Raw genomic sequence first — 21494 nt, 5'->3', positions numbered from 1 at the left:
CCTAAGCCACACAGAAAGCACAGGGGCTGGGACTGAACCCCGAAATAAGACTCCCTGAGCTCTGATGATTACCCAGCTGAGGGCAAATGAGATGTAAACCCCTGTGTGGTGCCTGACCCAGCACAAGTACAGGAAGCGCCATCTGGCCTTGGGCCACTGACCATCCAGGGCTAAAGCTGATGACCAGCCCAAGCACTTCACCTGGCCGTCCTCACTGTCCCCGCCCCACAGCATGCACAGTACAGGGCTGTCCTCCCCACCCACCTGGCTGCCCCTCATCGATTTCATTGTTGTTGTTTTTTTTTGAGATACAGGCTTGAGTGCAGTGGCACAATCATGGCTCACTGTGGCCTTAACCTCCTGGGCTCAAGCAATCCTCCCGCCTCAGCCTCCCAAGTAGCTGGGACTATAGGCATGTGCCACCACACCCAGCCAATTTTTTAATTTTTTGTGGAGATAGGCCTCCCTATTTTGTCCAGGCTGGCCCCGAAATCCTGGCTCCTCATCTTCTAAGACCCAACTCGTCCTTCCCCTTCCCTGAGGCTTTTCTTGTCCTCTGCCTCCAGCACTGACAGACCTAGCACACTCTCCCGTATATTCCTGTTCCCAGCACAGATAGCCCTGGAGGGCCTTTCTCATCATCCCTCTCAAGTCTGCTTTGATGTCTGTGCCTCATTCACCTTTTACCAGCAAGAGTGGGTCTGGTCCCCTCTGATCCCAGGGCCTGGCAAAGAGCCAGAATTTAACTGATGGCTGGACAGCCATACAGATGACCAAATGAAGAAAGAAGTGAGGAACAGCCCTGCTGACACTGCCACTGAGTGCTTTCTCTGCTCACAGCAGAGACAGCATAAAGCAAGGCCCGAGGAATTCACAGGCCACACAGCAGCAACTCCAGAAGCCTGGCTCATGGAGACGTCACAAGGCCCATCAGCTGAGCCATCCCCCAAGTCCACCACCTCAACCACTGCCAGCCATGTCACACTGCTGGACTGGAAGACAAGAAGCCACACCTAGAGGGACCTGAGCTCCTCAAGAGTCTGCTGGGGTCACTGGGTGCGCACCGGATTATTTGATCAACGAATCAAGGCAACTGGAGGCAAATTGGATTGCAAGCCTCACACGCTTAGGAACACGGCTTAGGAGGCAATCACAGAATAAACCCCGGCTTGGAGTTCTTGATAATACCTTCCATTTGTAAGAGCGTTATCGTTTACAGAGTGGTTTCACACATCTAACCTCCTCTGATCCTCACAGCCCTGTGAGATAATTATTTCACAGATGAGAATGCTGAAGCTCAGAGAAATTAGAGGAGGAATGTGCCTGACTCTCTTTTGAATACGCAGTGCGTGGAGCGCTGTGCTCCACTCAGGCGGGGCCCCAGGTGCAGTATTTCAGGGCAGAGCAGCTCACAGCCACCATCTTGGCCCTGACCACAGGACACTCAAGCCATTAACGGCCTTGGAGCCCGAGGTCTGAGTGGCTGACCCAATGCCTGCATCTACTTCCCAGCCCTCCAGCAACATGGGCTCCAACCTGCACTACACCCCTCCAGGCAAAACAGCCCTCGCTCCCTTTCCAAGTAGTCTACTGCCCGAGTTGCCCAGCTCTGAGCACCGGAAAGTTCTTCACCATGTGCTGACCTCTTCCCCCCACAGACACACCTTCCACCATCTGTCCTACTTCTGCCCTGGGAGCAAACCCGAATACACCTTGTTCCCCTCCCACAGCAGCCCTGCCAGCACCTGATGACAGCCACCAATCCTCCGCCCCCGGGCTAACAGCAACACAGCAGGACACCCAGGTACGGGAACCGTATCAGAACCATATCAGAACACACTTGAATGAGAGAAAAGAACACGAAAAGAAGCCCAGGACGAAAACAAACAACTTTTCTAAGCAAAGGTGACAATGAAAATCTGTTTTAATTTGTGTTTTTGTACCTTTCAAAATAACATTTCAACTAGTTCAGAAAGAGAGCACTTCTGTTTATAAAATCTCTTTCATTTTCCCTACAGTTGTCAGGCTGTGTAAACACACTGTGAGTAGGGAGAGAGAAATTGCTACTTGTGAAACTTTTAATGCTAGCATGTATGCGAATTAGAATTCTAAACTCAGCAGGTTAAGAATGTTCCGAAAGCAATTTTGGTGTTAGTCTAAATAATTATAGATCACATTCACTTAGATAAGGGCCTTTGCCCCCTTGGGGCTTCAAGGGAAAATTCTAGGCACGATAGTTAAGCAAAATAGTTGGTTATTACCAACACCGCAAGCTTTGCGGTGGCAGTGCAAATTGGTATAATCCTTTTGGAAAGCAATCTGACAAGAGACGTATCTGGACCCATGAAAATGTACAACCCTTTGACCCAGCAGTCCTACTTCTGGGAATCAATCCGAAAGAAATAATCCAACAGAAAAGGGTTTCATGCATGAAGATAACCACTTCAGCATTATCTATATAATAGCAAAAATTAGAAACCACCTAAGTGTCCAAGGGCGGCTAAGTAAATTACAGTTAATCAACTCGATAGAGCGTCATGGAACCAGTGAAAATTGACGGCCCTCCAAAGACGCAGAGGCGGCTGGTGGCACAGTGTGGCGCGGGCAGGGCTGGGAGAGAATGTTAAATGGAAAGACAGGCTGCAGAGCTGCACGCACACTCTGACAAACACAGCCCGTATGGACCAGAAATGGATGGGAGGGTGTTCAAAGGATAATGATAATTTCAGTGTATGGTCGAGTTGGTGGATTTTGCTTATGGTTTTGTAATGCTGCTGAGTCATCTCCACAAAGGGCCAAAGGAAGGGCAGAGGAGAAGGGGCAAGAGGGTGACAGAGGCTTGGACCCCTGGGATCACGTTTTCATCACACAGTTTGGAGAGCTAACCAAGCAGAAGAAGACAGAGACATGGCTGGAAAAGAACCCACTCACTTATCCCAGAACTGGGATGTGCTGACGTTTTTACCAACACAATAGTGAGATCCCCCAAAATGTAATTACAGATGTAAAGAAAACTGTGGTCCTCAATTATACTGTCTAAAATGACTGAGGACCCCAAAGAGCTGTTGTTTTTTCGGATTATAGCTATGGGTACTTGGCATATTAGAAGTGAAAACTGAGGACATTTTAAAATATTTATTAATTTATGTAAAAGTAACAGTAACAAACCCCCCACATGTTAACAGAAATAGCACATTCTTATAAAAATAACTCTATTTTCCAAGACCAAGAAAAATTAGTAAGAAGGCATTGTTTACATTTTTGCAGATCTCATTAATGTCTGGCTTAATACAAGACAGCTGGGTTCTCAAAGCTGCGTCTGTATTTAATCCACTGCAAAAGCACACGCCCCATAGCCTCTGGAAAACTCCATGTACACTCAGGAGAGAAGGAGAATGGAAAAGGCAAATAACTCCTAGGTATTATTATGAAAATAGTTTTGACCCCCTGAAAGGGTCTTGAGGCCCCCCAGGGATTTGGAGACCACACTAAAAACCAAAGCAATAAATTACAGCATTAAAAACTGCTACTGCAGTATGTGGAGGGACAGAAGGGTTTAAATTAGATGTATAGTTGGAGCTCAACTATGTTGAATCTTTTTTTTTTAAGGCTGGATGAAAATATACCAAAAAGTCTGCAGTCATTGCCTCTGGGTGGAGAGAAAATGGGCAATTTGTTTCTTCTTTATACCTTTCTGTTCCTTCCAGATTGCATTTCTTTTATGGTCAAAAACAACATTTCTTTTTTGAGGAAAGGTTGAGGAAGCTGTGGCGTACCCATGCCCTGCGGAATAAGCCGGATGGGACGAAGGTCATTTTAAATCATGAATAGCCAGCGTCAGTGTGGGGGAGCATCACGAAGCTGGCTGCCGGGGACCGCGGCGCTGCTCCTTAATATGCCCATCGATCCCTGGCACCACGCACACATTCATCATGGTGGCGCAGGGCCTGCCTCAGACCCACTGACGAGAATTGAAACTGGCTCAAGCTAATCACTACTAGATGAAGGTCAAATATAGGTGACGATTTATCAGATCTCAGGGTGGGGGAGGACATGCCATGCTCTAGAGCCACGGACAATTACAAAGGGAAAGGGCCAGAGACTTGACAGCGAAAAATGTCAGGTTTTCTCTGTTAAAAAAAAATACATGAAATACCAAAACTCAACATCACACAACACCCTGGGGGGGAAGAGGGTGAAATATGATGAAAGGTCAATATTGTAAGTATGTAAATTGCCCAGATAAGAGAAACGCTAAGACTACAGGAGATGAATGGACAAGAACCAGGATAACAAATGCTTGTTTAGAATGAACGAAGTGCCGGGCCCGTTCTAAAAGAGCTGTACGTAAATGAACTCACTTGGTTCTCAAACAAGACACCATTAAATTAGCAGACATTTTCAAAAGGTAATAATTCTGCCGCTGTGGAGGGTGAGAAGACGCAGCCACTTTTACACATAAATGATGGTGTGTGTCAGACACCGAGCGCTACACAGCCCCCAAAAAGAGCGGCACAGATCTGCACACTGGTGGGAAAAGACGTGCTGGACAGTGAGAAAACCAAGCTGGAGGACAGGATGGAGAGTGCAGTCTGCACACTAAACACAGAGACCTTGACCCTCTTCCCCAGCTCAGATGCCGGAAGGCTGGCAGCAGGCCAAGAGCCCACCCAGAGAAGACACCTCCCTGAGAAGCTGACCAGGCTCAAGGAAATACATAAAAATAATCACAAGTGGGTTCCTATGATGAGCGCCAGCCTGCTGCCTCATAACCCTACATCCGGCCCGCTGCAAACAAAGTCCCTTTGCCCCCACACAAGGGCGTGTGCATGCACACACACACACACACAGATACAGCTTTTGGTCAGGTCAGCTTTTTAGGTCCTCCCTCCCTAATTGGAATGAGCAGCAGGAAATCTCTAACATGGAACACAGACACCAAAACAAAAAAAGACCGAAGGAGATAAGAAAGAAACAAACATTTCAGAAAACAGGAAAACTTTCAAAGAACTCAAAGAGCTAAGAAAAGACCTTGTAAATATACAATAAAAAACAATATGCTATATTAAAAAAAGGAACATTCAGAAAATAAGAAACAGCTCTTGGAATGTAAAAACATGACAGAACACTTCCCTGAATATATATTATTCTTCAATTTGAAAGTTTATGACAGCAGAAATACAAATTCAAAAAAAGCATTGAAAGATAGATAAAGTGGAAGAAATTCCCCAGAAAAATAAAACAGAAAGGCCAAGAAATAAAGAGGAGAAACCGAGACGCTCAATCCAGGGACATCCAGGATGCCCAAGCAATCAGAGTCGCAAAGTCAACGACCTTCAGCAGCAGCAGCCCCAGGGGGTGCCGCTCATCTCTGTATGGCCCTCGTTCTATGGGGGGGCCGAGCTCCCCAGTGCCCCAATCCTGGCGAGGAAAGGCAGGCCTGGAACAGCCCCACAAGCCCTGGCAAAGCAGAGCTCTAGGGCCGCTTTGGTTGTAGGTTTCTAAAGCCCTTCTGGTCCTCCCTGCATTTCAGCCAGTATTACAGTATTCCACGTAGAAGATCAAGGTACGCTGTCCTCTGCCAAGTTCAGGAAACTTCAGGAAGCTTGCCAGAGGGGAGGCCAGGTGAAGGCAGGCTTCCAGCTAACCTGGGCTGACACAGTTGGTCTCACTCACATGTACCTTCTGACTGCCCCTCAGTGCTTCTGTCCCCCGGCTTGCTCCACTCCCCCCAGTATATGAGGGGTCTGCATGAGAGCTGTGTTCATCTGGGAGAATAGACAAAAGAAAACACCTGACAAGAAACAGCAGAAGCTAGAAGGAAACCTTAAAAGGTTGGAATGACTTACCCAACCCTTCTCTTAAGAGGAAAAAATACTAACAATCTGGGGGAGAAATGACCACCCTATGATTTTAAATGCAGGCTACAAAAACCTGCCATATGATAAGTACAAGTACCTACCATATGATTAAAACTAGTTGATATATGTAGGGAAAAAAGACTAGAAGGAAACGCTGCTTGCAAAATGTTCATGGTCATTAGGCTTGAATGAAGGGTCTATGGTTTATCTTTTAATTTCTGCCATTTTCTTGCATTTTTTCCAAAATTTTACCACTTTTATGATAAAACAAATTAAATCTAAAACAACTCATTTGGACATAGGCCATCACTGGGTATTAGACAGGCACCTTTAAGAGTCTACTATCTCCGAGTTTTAAAAGCAACAAGAAATAATTTACTAGACTGTCTCGACTCCTAAGTGCGCCAATTTTGCAATCTGCATTTTTCAATTACATTAAAAGCATTTTTCCAAATTGCTCTATCCTTCCCTTAATGACATGGGATGAGAGTGAATGAAGCTTGCTTCTCGAGGACAGAGGCTGCACCTTCACACGGCTGTTTTCTTCCTGTCAGCATCTGGCGAGCACAAGGCCCCCGCCCTTGGTACACTGAACTGTTTAAGTTAAATGGAATGAAGTTATTAAAAAGCAGAAAACACAGCTTGGGTTCTGCTTCACTTTCCTTTTCTTATTCCTCTTCAACCCGAGGTTTTTTCTGTAAGATACAAGATTGTAAGGCAACTGGAACTGGGAAATGTCTCATTTGTTGGCCTCAGAAATGTCGCGGCTTTCACATGGGGGAGGAGGAGTGTCAAAAAAACTTCACTTCCCACGAAGAGAAGATTCCAGCTCAGAATCTCATGGCTCTTCCCAGAGGCTCGGCAGCCCTGCTGCCAACCAGTCTAAAGCCCCACACTCCCAATCCTGGGGTAATTCAGATGATTCTGAAAGTCCTCTGGAAGGTGGGAAAGAAGAGAAGCAAATATAGTGTCCAGACTAGGAAGCATCCAAACACCTATTGTGTGTCCTCGGGCGTGTCTTCCCCTCTATGGGCCTCTATCAAATGAACCAGATGAACGCTATGCATGCACGCACATGCGCACACACACATCACCCATTCTCTCCTCACCTTCATCTAATTACCCTGGATGCACTGTTAATCATTCACTCCCCAAATACCAAAGGCCCACTACCACCACCCAAACCTCCTTCCCAGCTGCGCCTCTCATTGCCAATAGATTTGCCTCGTGCTTAGAATAAATTGCCAATCATCTGCATAATGCTCCACGACTCCTCACTCCACACATCAAATCACTTCTCAATCTCATTTTGTAAAATCCATCAAGAATAATTCTTTAAAAACTGAAATAAACCCTCACTCTGGCACTTAGAGCCATAAATCCCTTGTCTTTGAATGTGAAATAGATCACTTTCTACAAAGCACATCTAAGATATCTTAATGTAATCAGATTCACTAACAATGATAAATCAACAGGATCCTGTGATACATAAAAATGCAAATCCAAACCACCCCAGAAATCATCTCTTCTCTGTATGTCCCTTAACAGAACCACAAAATTTGGAAGCTGGGATAGAGCTTGGACACCACCTGGGTGAAGGGGATGCGCTTTTCCATCCCTTATTCTCAGAGGCAGGAGGGCAGCGTGAGTGGTGGTAGCTCTTTCTGCTCAGGCTCTGAGTCTGAAGCTTCCCTGCTTGCCTCTATCATTTACTAGCTGTGTGACCACAGACAAGTCTCTTGACCTCTCTGTGCCTCAATTTCCTCATCTGTAAAATGGGAATGAGGACAGAAGTGGCCTATCAGGCCTGTAATGAAGAGGAGACGGAGCGTTTAGAACATGCCTAGTACATGGTAAGCGCTCAGCAATGGCTAGCGCTCTCCATCCTCTCATCCATGCTTTAAATGTGACCACTTTGGGGACAGGGACCCAGCTCTCCAACACGGACCTGCCAAGTGTTCAGTACATGAAAAGGGAGTGCATGAATGGCTTGGCACAGACAATCCTCAAACTCTTTAGATTCTAAAAGTATTTATCTCAAGAACACTGAGATTGAAACGCTTTAAAAACGTGTGCATAGAGACAATGAAAAGATTCACAAAAAACAAGAGTTACAGTAAGTTGGAGGATTCTGGGTGATTTGTCTTTTCTACACTTTGTTTTATAACTAATCAAGACAGGTACAGGGGAATCGGAAACATGCTTCCTCAGCCTCTCCCTTGTCAGGCACTAGGCTGGATCTTCTCATTTCAGCTCTACAGCAACAACCTTAATTGGTGGCCATTTACCAATTATCCCCATTTTACCAGTGAGGAACTAGGGGATCAGAGAGGCTAAGTGATTTTCCCAAAGTCACACAGCTACCAAGCAGAAGATTTGGCATGGGAGCCAACGAGTACAACAGTGGTACTGAAGGTTTGCCAATCTAATCAGGTCCCACTCTCACCACACACAAGGGCTTTAGCTAATGCCTGGGTGTAAATCAAAGCCCATGTTTTTCTTTTTTTTTCTGAGACAGAGTCTCGCTCTTTCACCCAGGCTGGAGTGCAGTGGTGCGATCTCGGCTCACTGAAAGCTCCGCCTCCTGCGTTCATGCCATTCTCCTGCCTCAGCCTCCCGAGCAGCTGGGACTACAGCCGCCCGCCACCGCGCCCGGCTAATTTTTTGTATTTTTAGTAGAGACGGGGTTTCACCGTGTTAGTCAGGATGGTCTCAATCTCCTGACCTCGTGATCCGCCTGCCTCGGCCTCCCAAAGTGCTGGGATTACAGGCATGAGCCACCGCGCCCGGCCTCAAAGCCCATCTTAACTGCATTAAGGCAGCAAAAAAAGACAATATTTATGTATAGCCATATTCACTGTAATACTGATTATTTTTTAAACAAAAGCAGGAAATTATAGGAAACAACATGGAAATGATGAAGCAAAGTATGAAACTTGAGACAGTTATAAAAATATATTTGGGGAAAAGTTTTTAATAAGGTAGAAAAATTCCCCTTACACATTACAGAAGATTGGGCAGCAGAGGAAGAATTCAAAACTGCACATACTATGCAATAAGCCCAATTATGTAAACAGATAGGAATGTAGGGCCCCCGACCAGGGAGGCCCCTCATGTTAATGAGGCACTGACTTGGGGTTGGGAGTTATCAATGATTTCTGTTTCTCCTTCATACTTCATATTTCCTGCATCATTAAAGTTTTTCACAATAAGCATCTATTACATTCATGGTCAAAAATTAAAAGGTTTTTTTTCAAAGTATTTTAAGGAAGCTTGTTACTGAAAGAATTTCTAGAGCAAATTATTCTGTAAAGCAAATAAACAACATCTAATTCATATATTTTCTTTAAAAACCTTCTGTGTTTCAGAACTGCAGGTTTTCATACAGGTACAGAAGGTCCCTGGTGGGTCTTCTGTCACCCACCCAAAGGTCTTATTCCTTTGGGACTCCCTCTCAGTGCCTGGCAGAGGGTTCTGTACATGGGAGCATTCAATAAAGGCTGGTTGTGTTTTTGGTTAAAGCAGGCCACGTACATGTTTTCCTTCAAAAAAAGGCATCAAAGTCTGAATTTCTACCTTTACGTGCAGTGGGTGTTCAAACACGTTAAGCCAAACGAGTTCACTGGGAGATGAAAAGAGTATATAAAAGGGTATCCGTGCTGGGATCACAGCTATGAAAAAAACAAGCACGTTCACAGACAAGGGGAGGAAGGGATCGTCAGGAAAGAGCAGCGGTGCAGAATTATGAGTCATTGTTTTATTTTACTTAATTTCTCTAGCTGTAAATTTTTCAAAACTAATAAAAGCATATTTTACAGCTCACAGAACATTTAGAACATATTAAAATAAGTATCTTTCCACTGTAATGTGTCCAATTGAAATATATGAATTCCGAAGCTACGTTTTAAGGATATGAAGGAACTGGCACTCCATGTTCTTTAGATTAATAAGTTGGACTGTGTTGTTTTTCTCCTGATCAGAAAGAAATCATTTTTCAGTAAATGTTACCTTGAATCAAGGATTCTTCCACATTCTAGAAGCTTGGATGAGCTGCTTATATTAAGTCTTACTGTGCCCCCTAGTGGCGAATATGATTTATCCACTCAAAAGACAATCCCTTCCCAAAGGCTTGCGATAAAATCCAAAAAATTTGTTTTAATTTTTATCGATCACTTAACATGTACACAATTTTGTGCCAGATGCTGGGGAATATAAAAATGGGTTCTGGCTCAGGAAGCTTAAAGTCTAGTAGGTGAAGCTGATATGCTTCCATGGCTACTTACGTAAAATAAGACATGAGCACAAGTCAAGGAAAGGAGAAAATTCTTGGGGAAAAGCAGGAACTCGAGCACACACTAAGTGCCTGCTATGTGCCAGGCACTGCACTTGGTGATTCACAACTAATATCGTTTACTTTTCACAAAAACCCAGCGAGGCATGTTTAATTCTCTCCACTTTATAGATACTCAAATGAAGGCTCAGAAGTGAGGTAACTTGCCAGAGACCACGCAACCAAGGGGCTGGCCGTAGAGGAAGGACCCAAGCAGGTCTTGTCACCCAGCCCCCAAGCTCTTCCCTCCTTCCTGATCCAGCAGGGGCCCAGAAGACACTGGCAGATTTTAACCAAAAGGCAGGGGGAAAGCACCCTGGGAAGGGTGCACTGCTGCACCCGCCTCTTTGAGCTCATTCCATGCTGCACCCACCATTTCCTCTCCTCCAGGGACTGGGCTGCAGCCAGCCAGGACTCCTGCCTGTGCCCGAGGCCCTATCCCCACTCCAGACCCACCACCCACACCCACACACTGCCTTCCCCAGATCACCAGGTCCCCAAGATCTGCCATGCTGCCCCACCTCTGACACCAAGAAGGGAAAAGAACACCATGTGCCTCCCAGCCAGGCCACGCACAAACCTGGTGGCCCAGCAAGCCTGAGGCCTCAGCCGGGACTTCTGGCCACAGCTCCTGCCTGGCTCCCCGCCGGTTCCCAATCTGTCTTCCCATCCTGGCTCCTCCAGCCCCTGCCATACACTCTTCACACTGAAAAGTTGTTCAAAGTCAATTTGCCCAAAACCAATTTGCCAAATAACCCCATCACTGAAAACTGACAAATATCTTAAAACAGAGAGGGCCCTGGCCCACCATTTGTATCTATGGCTTATAAAAGCCCTAATGTTCACGACACCACAGTAAAAAAAGAGGGTCAGGAGATGCCAACCCTAGCAGCCATGCTGACCCTGGCCCAACCTCATGACAGCAAATGTGCTCTGCCCTGGGAAGGAACCCAGGGTGCACAGTGCAGTGGGTGGGGCTCCCCAGAAGCTGCCTGGCAGCCCAAGGGGCCCGTGCCAGTGTCATCACCTGCAGCACACACAGTCTCCTCGGGACAGGCGGGCACAGCTGCGGCGCCTGGCCCCACCCAGGGCAGCCCCACAGACCCGGACCCAGGTCTCTGAATCGCCCAGGAGCAGGGCATTCCTACCACAGTCCCTCAGTCTGAGCCACCCTCACTGCCATTCCAAGCTGGGCCCACTGCGCCCTCTTCTGGTCATGAGGTGTCACAGTTCGTTGGCTGCTCACAGTTTCCCCTCCATGGGGGCAGAAACGTCTCTCCCCCCACATCCCCAGTGGCACCGTGCCTGGCACATTTGTCTACTCCACAAGGCCAGAAATCAATGCCTCTACTCAGGTGCTCTCTGCTCAAAAACTACCATGGGGATGCTTCTGTTTAGGAAATCTAAATTTCCCAGGCAAAAGTGACCCAAGCTGCCACTCTGCCAGCAGGGCCCAGGGAGCACTTCACGCCACCAGGCGAAGGCCAGTCCCACAGGGCCCCAGGTCTGCCCCTCACCATCAGGAGAGAGAACTCCAGAGGTGAGCGGGCAGGTAGGCATACACCAGGACACACCTGCTGCCCCCACATCTCTCCAGGAGCCAGTGCCCTGACTGAAGGGCACGCTGCCCATCTCTGCCCATAGCATCCCTCTCCTCCTCCAACCTGTGCTGCCTTCAGCCAGGCTGCCCTCTCTCTCCCTCCGGGTCCCTCAGAGAGGATTGCCTGTGCCCCTCAAGTGACTCACCCCACAGCCAGGGCTATCTTCCACAAAGCCCCTGCCACGTGCCAGCCCCTAGACTGGGCGCCTTGGACGCCACTGTTCACCCCAACTCCAGCCCGTCCGCTGCACCACGGCACTGCCCCAGGAAGCGAGGCTGAAGTCACCCCTACAACAAGAGACAAGGGTGGGAGGCCCCTGGCCCTGCTCCCAGGGCCCCCGGGCAGCAGTGGGGAGCAGAACATTCAAACAGCAGACAGTCATGGGGGATGCCCAGAGGTGAGAGGCTGGACATGAAGACACCCTGCCAACCTGCCAGCTTCTCAAGTGGGGGGATCTGTGTGTCTCGATCAATGCTATTTCTCTAGCCCCTAAAACAGGATGTTGCACAAAGCTAGAGCCCACTAAACACGTATTCAGTGGACCCAACAGGGAGCTTTTCAGACTTTCCAGGCGGGGCCTCGGCTGTCAGGAACCTAACAGGCAGGAAAGCAAAGGGAGGGGACCCTCGAGAGGGTGGGGCACGAGAAAAGCATGGAGGAAAGAAGGCCTCAACAGGAAGGTGAGCACAGGGAGGACAAGGGCCACCACTTGAACTCCAGGGCCAGTCAGACACTGCCCAGGCCCACCAGCAACCCTCCAGATGGGCTTCCCATCCTCCAGCCCTTGCAGCGCAGACTTGGGAAGGAGAGCGGAGAAGCCCCGGGGCCACAGGATCAATCCCAGCATGCTGTGATCCACGCCAGGGATGCCAGAAGCCTCCGCGCACACTTCACAGCCCCCGGAATGGCAGGAAAAGCACCAAAGACCTAAGTGGAAAATCCTGGAACTCCAGGCTGAAGAGAGAATATGACGTTCTCTCCCACAGGACTCTGAGTCTTGCTAGAAAAGAGCACAGACAAGCCACTTCAGGACTTCAGTTCGCCACTTAAAAATGCCACCCATCAATTCAGCTCATTTCAAAGACATCTCTATACTTGGAGCTTCCTTTCTTCACTTAAGAAAATGTTTCCGAGGGAGAAAAGCTCAAAATGTAATTTGCAAGAGAAAAGATGTAGGAAAGTTGGTTCCAGAACTCTGAGGAAACAAGGGCAAGGGAACCACCATTTACTGAGCGCCTATGAGGTACCTGGCTCTGTGCAAGGCACTTTTTCAGCATTTTTCTCACATGAGCACATGACCCAGGTATGATTTTGCCCTTTTACAAATGAGACACTAGACTCCACAGGAAGGCAGCCGGCCAGTGGTCGACCAGCTAGCTACTCTGCAGCAAAGCTGGATGTGAAGCCAGGTCCCTTGAAGTTATTTCCTTTCCAAGAGCTTTCTGTTCAGCTAGCATTTAGTTGGCACCCGCTACATATCAGGTGCTTTGCTAGCTGCGAGGAGAGAGAGGAGGGATGCAGTGCACAGCTCGAAGGGCTGGAGACAGGTCCCAGGTGGGCACAACGACCTATCACACTGTACCTGCATACTGGGGGACTGCATTACTATCACTTCAGTAGCCTGTGAAATAAATAAGACAATGCAAAAAAGAGTTTCCATGTAAAACCAGAAGTCCCCAGAAGGGCACGTGCAACCTTCCCTGACCTTGCTTCCCCAGCCTCAAGTCCCACACCCACACATGCTTGAAGCCAGCTCCCAGGCCCTCATGCTTGGAGCCAACACATACACAGGGCTCCTGCAGCCAAGCACGCCCTTCTGCCCCCATCCCCAAGCGAACCTTCCCCTTCCTCAGGAGGCCTTCGCTGAGCCCTGCCGGGCTGGGCTGGTAACCCTCCCGTTGGGCTCCCAGAGCACCTGTGTGTCCTACTGGGGGCCGTCCTCACAGCTCAGGGTTGAGTCTATGTACTCGTCCACGGCTCCCGCCTCACTGTGCAAGCCCTGACACCAGGGGCTGGGTCTACCTACCTCTCCCAACAGCCCTTGAAACCAGCACAGCACCAGGCACAGAGCTGGCATGGCTCAATGCTCCACAGGGTCACCGAGGATGTCCCCAGTCCCCAGGGCTTGGTCCTGGGCCTGCTTTTCTTCTCCCACTAATCACTCTCACCTCCTCCCTCACGGCCTCCGAGAGGGATAAGAAACAGTATCCTCTGGTAACCTGAGCAAGGCAGCATCAGGGAAGGGTTGGGGCAGAAGGAACCCACAACCCGGAGCTGACCACAGGTGACCCTTTCTGGAATGCAACAAAGGGAATTACAGAAATCTGCACACAAAAAAAAGTTCAGCCTGTAACCTCCCTCCACTTCACTATTATTCCAGCAGTGTATTCCTAAGAGCATCTGAAAGCAGAAGTTTTCATTCAAGTCTTACCTTGAAAGTTTTATCCATAGAAGTGGAGAGAAGCATGTGGCTCTTAGAAAGGACTGGACACCACTGAATGGTGTTGACAGGGCCCCTGTGGCCTCTCAGGTGGAAAAGCACTTTCCGGGGAACTGTGGTTTCTTTATAATGGCTATTCAAATACGGCTGAATAAACTCAGACACTCCCGGGCCCACATAGAGAGGGGCTGGGGCACACCCTGCAGGGGGCCCCTGTGGCTCCACGTCTTTACCCTTGCCTGTCTCCGTGCTTAATGCCTGCCGCTGTCTTAGTCTTCTGGGAGTATAGGGTACCACACAGTCCTCACATTTTTTCTTCTGAAAAGAGCTGCCATTTTTACCTATGGTTTCAGACTCACTTTGAGCACGGAAAGATGACTTGGGAAAGTTCCTGGAGAGTTTTACTTGCTTAAAGCGGGCAGCTGCCAGGGGCATGTGGCTGGCTGGAACATGGCTCGTCCACAGAGAAGAACAAGAAGGCTCTTTGATGGGGAAGGTGACTTGAGGCTCCTTCCCAGGCCACTGTAGCCTCTGGCTGGGGCAAGATCCCCGATCGCTTCTCCCAAGCTGAGCCAATGGAAGGCGATGGCCCCCTGGGTCTTCACAGGAGCCATGCTTTGTGGGCTGTGCCCCTGCTTTGGGCACATCCAGTGTACCAGATGCAAAATCCTGCCCAGGTGGTCTGGCCACACCAGAAGTGTCTTTCTGCTGGCCGGTGGCATTAAAACTTCCTGCATGCTCTGTCTCAGCCTCCGAGTCCGAATCATCATACGCTACCAATGAAGCCATTAAAGACAGAGTTCTTGCTGTCATTCAAAGCCAAACCACCTAAGATCAAACAAAGTCAACCGTCAGAAAATGTGCATGGAAGAATATGTATGTAGTTATAAGAAACCATGTCACCTAGGAAATCCAATAACTCAACACTCATAAGAATAAACACAGGCCAGGTGTGGTGGCTCACGCCTGTAATCCCAGCACTTCAGGAGGCCGAGGTGGGTGGATAACCTGAGATCAGGAGTTCGAGACCAGCCTGGCCAACATGGTGAAACCCCGTCTCTACTAAAAATACAAAAAGTAGCGAGGCAGGGTGGCAGGCACCTGTAGTCCCAGCTACTCGGGAGGCTGAGGCAGGAGATCGCTTGAACCTGGGAGGCGGAGGTTGCAGTGAGCAGAAATTGTGCCACTGCACTCCAGCCTGGTCAACAAGAGCAAGACTCTGACTCAAAAAAAAAAAAAGAAAGAAAGAAAAAGAATAAATACAAAAACAAAAAAGGCTTTTCTACATATCAGGCCCAATTAGTTAGAAGATAAAATTTTTGAAATCGAAACTATGGAATAGCTGGGGGTAAATCTGTAAAAAATAAGCAAGACCTACATGAAGACTTGTAGTAAGTCTGGGTGCAGTGGTTCACACCTGTAATCCCAGCATTTTGGGAGGCTGAGGTGGGCGGATCACTTGAGGTGAGGAGTTCGAGACCAGCCTGGCCAACATAGTGACACCCCATCTTAAGTAAAAATACAAAAATTAGCCAGGCCTGGTGGCACACAACTGTAATCCCAGCTACTTGGGAGGCTGAGGCAGGAGAATCTCTTGAACCCAGGAGGTGGAGGTTGCAATGACCTGAGATTGCACCACTGCACTCCAGCCTGGGTGCCAGAGGGAGACTCCATCTCAAAAAAAGAAAAAAAAAGAAAAGAAAAAAGTGCTGGGTGCGGTGGCTTATGCCTGTAATCCCAGCACTTTGGGAGGCCAAGGCGGGGGGAATCACAAGGTCAGGAGCTCAAGAGCAGCCTGGCCGACATAGTGAAACCCCATCTCTACTAAAAATACAAAAATTAGCCAGGCGTGGTGGCACGCACCTGTAGTCCCAGCTACTCGGGAGGCTGAAGCAGGAGAATCACTTGAACCCAGGAGGCGGAAGTTGCAGTGAACCGAGATTGTGCCACTGCACTCCAGACTGGGTGACAGAGTAAGACTCTGTCTCAAAAAAGTAAAATTAAAAAAAAAAAAAGGAAAGAAAACTAAAACTTTTATTGAAGGACATAAAAGAAGACCTAGGCTGGGCGTGATGGCTCACACCTGAAATCCCAGCACTTTGGGAGGCCAAGGTTGGTGGATCACCTGAGGTCAGGAGTTCAAGACTAGTCTGACCAATATGGCAAAGCCCCGTCTCTACTAAAAATAAAAAAATTAGCCGGACATGGTGGCAGGCGCCTGTAGTCCCAGCTACTTGAGAGGCTGAGACAGAAGAATTGCTTGAACCCAGGAGGTGGAGGTTGCAGTGAGCTGAGATCATGCCACTGCACTCTAGCCTGAGTGACAGAGCAAGACTCCATCTCAAAAAAAAAAAAAAAAAAAAAAGACGACCTGAAGAGACAATGCCTTTAAAAATGCCTTTGGAAGGTCCATTTTGGTCATATGTGTTACAAGTTTAAACACATCATTTTCACCCCAGCAACCCCACTGTAGAACTTTATCCTACACAAATACTAGCATATGTTTGCTAGATGTATAAATCCATGAAGATAAATGTATAAAGAAAACCTGCCACACTGCTTATTAGCAACAAGTGAGAACATATGCTCATCATCATGAACGAGGTTAGGTCTGAAAATACTGAAATCAAAAGACGTCCAGGATCCATGGTGGGAAAGGCCTGCCACTTTCCCCTGCACCCTTTCCCTGTGCTCCAGCCCTTCCTTCTTTTCTCTCTGCCTGGAACATTCTTCCCCCAGGTATCCCATCTCTGTAGCAGCCAGCTGGAAGACAGGCCCACAGCACAAGGCTAAGGTCCTGAGGTGTACGTCTACCCAAGTGTGCAGGGAGCAATTCTGAGGGCATGATCCAAATCCACCCATTTCACTCCCAACACACAGATTCACACTGCAATGAATTTCTACTTGTTAAAAAAAATTCTTTCTGGGCAGGGCATAGTGGCTCATGCCTGTAATCCCAGCACTTTGGGAGGCCGAGGTGGGCAGATCACCTGAGGTCGAGTTCGAGACTAGCCTGGCCAACATGGTGAAACCCTGTCTCTACTAAAATACAAAAATTAGCCGGGCGTGGTGGCACACGCCTGTAATCCCAGCTACTCGGAAGGCTGAGGCAGGAGAATCATTTAAACCCAGGAGGCAGAGGTTGCAGTGAGCCAAGATCGCGCCATTGCACCCCAGCCTGGGCGACAAGAGTGAAACTTCGTCTCAAAAAAAAAAAAAAATCTTTCTGAAATTCTGAGCCATCATACACAATACATGGTTATCAATTAGTTCCCAGAAAGAAGTGCTTTGGTAATTTTTTACTTCTGTGCTGTTAGCACCAAGCACAATCCAGAGAAAAAGAAGGGTGCTAGGCACTCCTAGGACAGCAGAGGGCGCGGTGGAACAGCACAGAACGCTCAGGCAATAGACCGACTTCCAAGAAAACCCAGTGCACCCAAACTTAATCAAACACGCCAAGCTCCGCCTCCATCCCCCAACAGGTGGAGTCAGGTCAGCATCAACAGATTCCCTCCAAGTCCTTTTCTAAGTCATTCCAGACAGCCTATTACCCATCTCTTCTTCTAGACAATGGGTTTCTATGTCCCCTGGAATCAACCACCCAACCTCTTCCACACCTTTCCCCCAAGTGGCATCATTCGCCTGAGGGTTCCACTGGTCTACAAGTCAGGTCATCATTCCATAAATGTCTGTAGTCAGCCTCCTCTAGTAATGCCGCCCCCGTTCGCAGCCCATTCCAGGCAGGTAACAACTTCCACACGCAAAGCCAGAGTTTAAATAAAACGACCGGGCGCGGTGGCTCACGCCTGTAATCCTAGCACTGTAGGAGGCCGAGAAGGGCGGATTACCTGAGGTCGGGGGTTCAAGACCAGCCTGGCCAACATGGTGAAACCCCGTCTCTACTAAAAATACAAAAAAAAAAAAAAAAAAAAAATTTAGCCGGGTGCAGTGGTGCGCGCCTGTAATCCCAGCTACTCTGGAGGCTGAGGCCGCAGAATTGCTTGAACCCGGGAGGCAGAGGTTGCGGTGAGTGGAGATCACGCCACTGCACTCCAGCCTGGGCTACAGAGCGAGACTTCGTCTCAAAAAACAACAACAACAACAACAACAACTTCTAAAGCCAGCCAGCTCATCTCCAATGGAACTAATATAATATGAAAGACTAATTATAAACTAATGGAACCGTGCACTGCAAATAATTTGGCATTTCTGTTCTCTAAATGCTAAGCCTGGTCCCGAGGCCACTCTCAACTCCTCTGCCCAGGCACCACCCACCATGCACCCAGATTCCCACCACCAGGGTGCCCGTGCTCCCTCTGGAAGGAGATGAGGGATTAAACGAAGAGGAACAGACAGTAAGATGGAAGGGAAGGCAGGGACACTGGAGAAGAGTCTAAGGAAGGAGCGAGTGACTCTGACAGTCACTATCAGCAAGTCAGCCCCATGAGGACAGGACTTTCTGTGTTTTGTTCACTATTCAATGCCCAGCGTCTAAAAATATTTCTGTAATGCAAACGGGTGGGAGAGGGAGATGCTAGGAAGTAAAAGAAATAGGATATTCCCATTCAACAAACATTTCCTGATTACGTACTCTTTATCAAGCCCTATGCTGGGTCTGGTGTGGGTAGAAATCAAACACAAAACACAGATCCCCCCGGAGGCCCCAGAGCGATGAAAGCAACAAACAAGATACGACCAGAGATGGGTTTTGAAGGATGAATAGGAGTTAGCTGAGCTGTCAATAGTAAGAAGTAAGGTTGGTTCAAGGCACAGCGCTTTCTGAAGGAACAGGAAGTGAAAGGAAGGCGAGCGGCTATGAGAGACCGCGTTAAGAGGCACGGGGCGCTTTGGGCGCTGCCCAGTCCCGGCCCCTCCAGCCCGGGGCCCGCCGCTCACCACACGCACCGGAAGCGCTCGGTTCTCCCGGAGGCAGACCGGCCAGCACACTACCGTCCAGTCACGTTCCGACGCGACGCCGCGGCCGCCAGCCAATCAGTGGCGGCCTCTGCCCCGCCCCCGCGCGAACAGCCAATGACGGCGCCGTCGGGCCGGAAGTTGTTCCGTCCGGACGGCGTTTCCACGGACGCCCAGGAGACAACCCGTTGCTGAGCCGGGAGCGCTGACTGGCCCGGCTGGACAGGGTAAGTGAGGGGAGTAAGGCCGGGGCGGAGTGAGGAAACAAGGGAGGGAGTGATGGAGGGACGCTGGCGCGGCGCCCAGTGGCCTGGCCCTCCCGGGAGTATCCTTAGGGCCCGGCTTGCTGCCCGCCGCGTTCTGGCACTGTGAGGCGCGGAGCCTGCCACCGACCCCTCGCCCCTTTCCTCTGAGCGCCGCCGACCCACCCCGTCTCCCTTTCCCACTGGCACCCTTCATCGTCTCCGCCTGTTCGCTTTTCCCGAGGAGAGAGGCCCCCATTTTTATTTAGCGCCTGCCATGTGCCAGAGGCTTTGCGTAGTGTTGCACTTAGTCCCCTCAACGGTAATGTTAGCAGGCTTCTCCATGCCCATTCCACAGATGAGGAAACCGAAGGGGAAGCAGAAAAATAATGCGACCCTTGCCCAAGGTTTCGAATAAGTCCAAGCTGGGATTGAAACCCAGGCGTCTGTGACCCCAGAACTCCTGATCTTTCTTTCCACTGCACTGTGCCGCCTAGGTGAACAGATGCGGGGAATTTACAGTTTCTCTTTCCACCGCCCACGACTACACAAAATCAGTCACACTGACGCTGAGGGTGGGGAACGGGAAGAGGGTGGGGAGGTTATTTGGAGGCCAGCGGGGGGTGAGGGGTGGCTGATGCAATGACCAGCTAATGGCTGGATTCTCAAGAGGGTTTCACTGGTCTCAACCTGGCCCCAGGCAACCCACCCCTGATTGGACAGTCTCATCAAGAAGGTTGGTCAAGAGCTCAAGTGTTTCTGAGAATCTGGGTGATTTATAAGAAACCCTTAGCTGAATGCAGGGTGGGGAGAACGAAAGACAAAAGCATCTTTTTTCAGAAGGGAAACTGAAAGAAAGAGGGGAAGAGTATTAAAGACCATTTCTGGCTGGGCAGGGCACTCTCAGCAGCTCAACTGCCCAGCGTGACCAGTGGCCACCTCTGCAGTGTCTTCCACAACCTGGGTATGTATTGCCATCTTTGCCAGGCTTAGAGCTTGTTCGTGTTTTTACCAAAGTGCTGAAAACCTTGGTTTAGGGGGTCAGGACTTGTGTCTTAGGATTAGAGTGTTATGCATTTTACTTCTTCCATTGACCCAAAGTTCAGGTGATTCACTGCTCCCATAGGGAACAGAGATCCTGGCTGAGCAGTAGCTTGGATCCGTAGCTTGCCTCTCAGCACCGTCATGCTGTCTGTCATAATTTTCACTGATGCACCCTCCTTCTGTGTTCAACATCAGAACGTATTGTCATTCTTATTGTGACACCCAAAAGTGTCTCGTGCCTGGCTTCATAGAAATTAATGTCTTTGCCTTTTAAGATAATGTTCATGCTGTTATTTGGCAGGGAAAGCAATCTTTCTTTTAGTGTTTAAAAAAAATGGAACATGATGGGTCCCAAAAGGTGTCAAGAAATCCTTGCTCTAAAGAAGTCATTTTCTTGTCCTCTGGGAACTTGCCAGTCCAAAGGTATTGTCACCTACACTCTGGGGCCAAGATAGAAAGGATGGTATTCTACCTCCTGGTGGTATTCCAGGGATCCAGAAACACACCTGGGCCACATTCTCTTCTCAGCTGCTCCAGAATTGGCTGTCTTGATGCCACCCTTCCCCAGATTGCAGAATCAGCGTGTCCTGATCTCTGTGAGATGATTTTGATGCAACCCAAGTCTTTATCATGTTGTTCTGTTAAACAATTCTATAATCCTTTCCACTCCTCATCCCAATACAATACCCAGTTTCTTTAAGTGCCTATTATGCTCCTCCACAACAGTGGAAACTTTCAGAATGAGCACAAGATTCAAGTTCTTGAAAAGGGGGAACTGGGGGTTAATTTTCAAGAGCCTTTTTAGCTTTCTCCTTGAAGGTCTGCTGTGATCTGCTGTGGAGTAGGCAGTTTTGCTCTTTACACACCCGGTACTTTTGTTTAGGGAAGATAATAGAGTACTTCACTGGTTATAACTGCATTTCTTTGTTTCAGAGTGTAGTATTTGTTAAACAGGTGAATCTACTTCTCTTAACAAAGTCTCAATGTCCTATTTGCAATTTATGTGGTAAACACTGAAGACAATGGTCCTTAACCTTTTGGCATCTCAGCCTCCTTTCGAAA

General features: G+C 48.6%; 2 protein-coding genes across 10 annotated transcripts in view; one reads left to right on the top strand and one right to left on the bottom strand.

The window, feature by feature from the left end:
- Positions 1–19242, bottom strand: part of WDR25 (WD repeat domain 25) — a 155309-nt gene extending 136067 nt beyond the window's left edge. The window contains exons 1-2 of one of the 4 annotated variants that reach the window (XM_003832861.7): positions 19138–19242; positions 14224–15060 (exon numbers count right to left, since the gene is read on the bottom strand). In XM_003832861.7, the coding sequence (XP_003832909.1) occupies positions 14224–15045 (822 nt within the window). In that variant the 5' untranslated portion in view covers positions 15046–15060; positions 19138–19242. Of the gene's footprint in view, positions 1–14223; positions 15061–18823 lie in introns of all 4 variants that reach the window. The other 3 variants (XM_008958316.6, XM_014347668.5, XM_003832862.7) reach the window with 3 other exon arrangements.
- Positions 19243–19274: 32 nt separating this feature from the next.
- WARS1 (tryptophanyl-tRNA synthetase 1) overlaps positions 19275–21494 on the top strand; it is a 41017-nt gene continuing 38797 nt past the window's right edge. The window contains exons 1-2 of one of the 6 annotated variants that reach the window (XM_063596127.1): positions 19290–19373; positions 20285–20352. The gene's annotated coding sequence lies outside the window, so the exon portion shown is untranslated. Of the gene's footprint in view, positions 19374–20228; positions 20353–21494 lie in introns of all 6 variants that reach the window. The other 5 variants (XM_034938142.3, XM_063596126.1, XM_055098014.2 and 2 more) reach the window with 5 other exon arrangements.

This window comes from Pan paniscus, chromosome 15 (genome assembly GCF_029289425.2).
Source record: "Pan paniscus chromosome 15, NHGRI_mPanPan1-v2.0_pri, whole genome shotgun sequence".
Taxonomy (NCBI): domain Eukaryota; kingdom Metazoa; phylum Chordata; class Mammalia; order Primates; family Hominidae; genus Pan; species Pan paniscus.
Note: the sequence above shows the minus strand (reverse complement) of the source record. Positions and strands in the feature narration are given on the sequence as shown.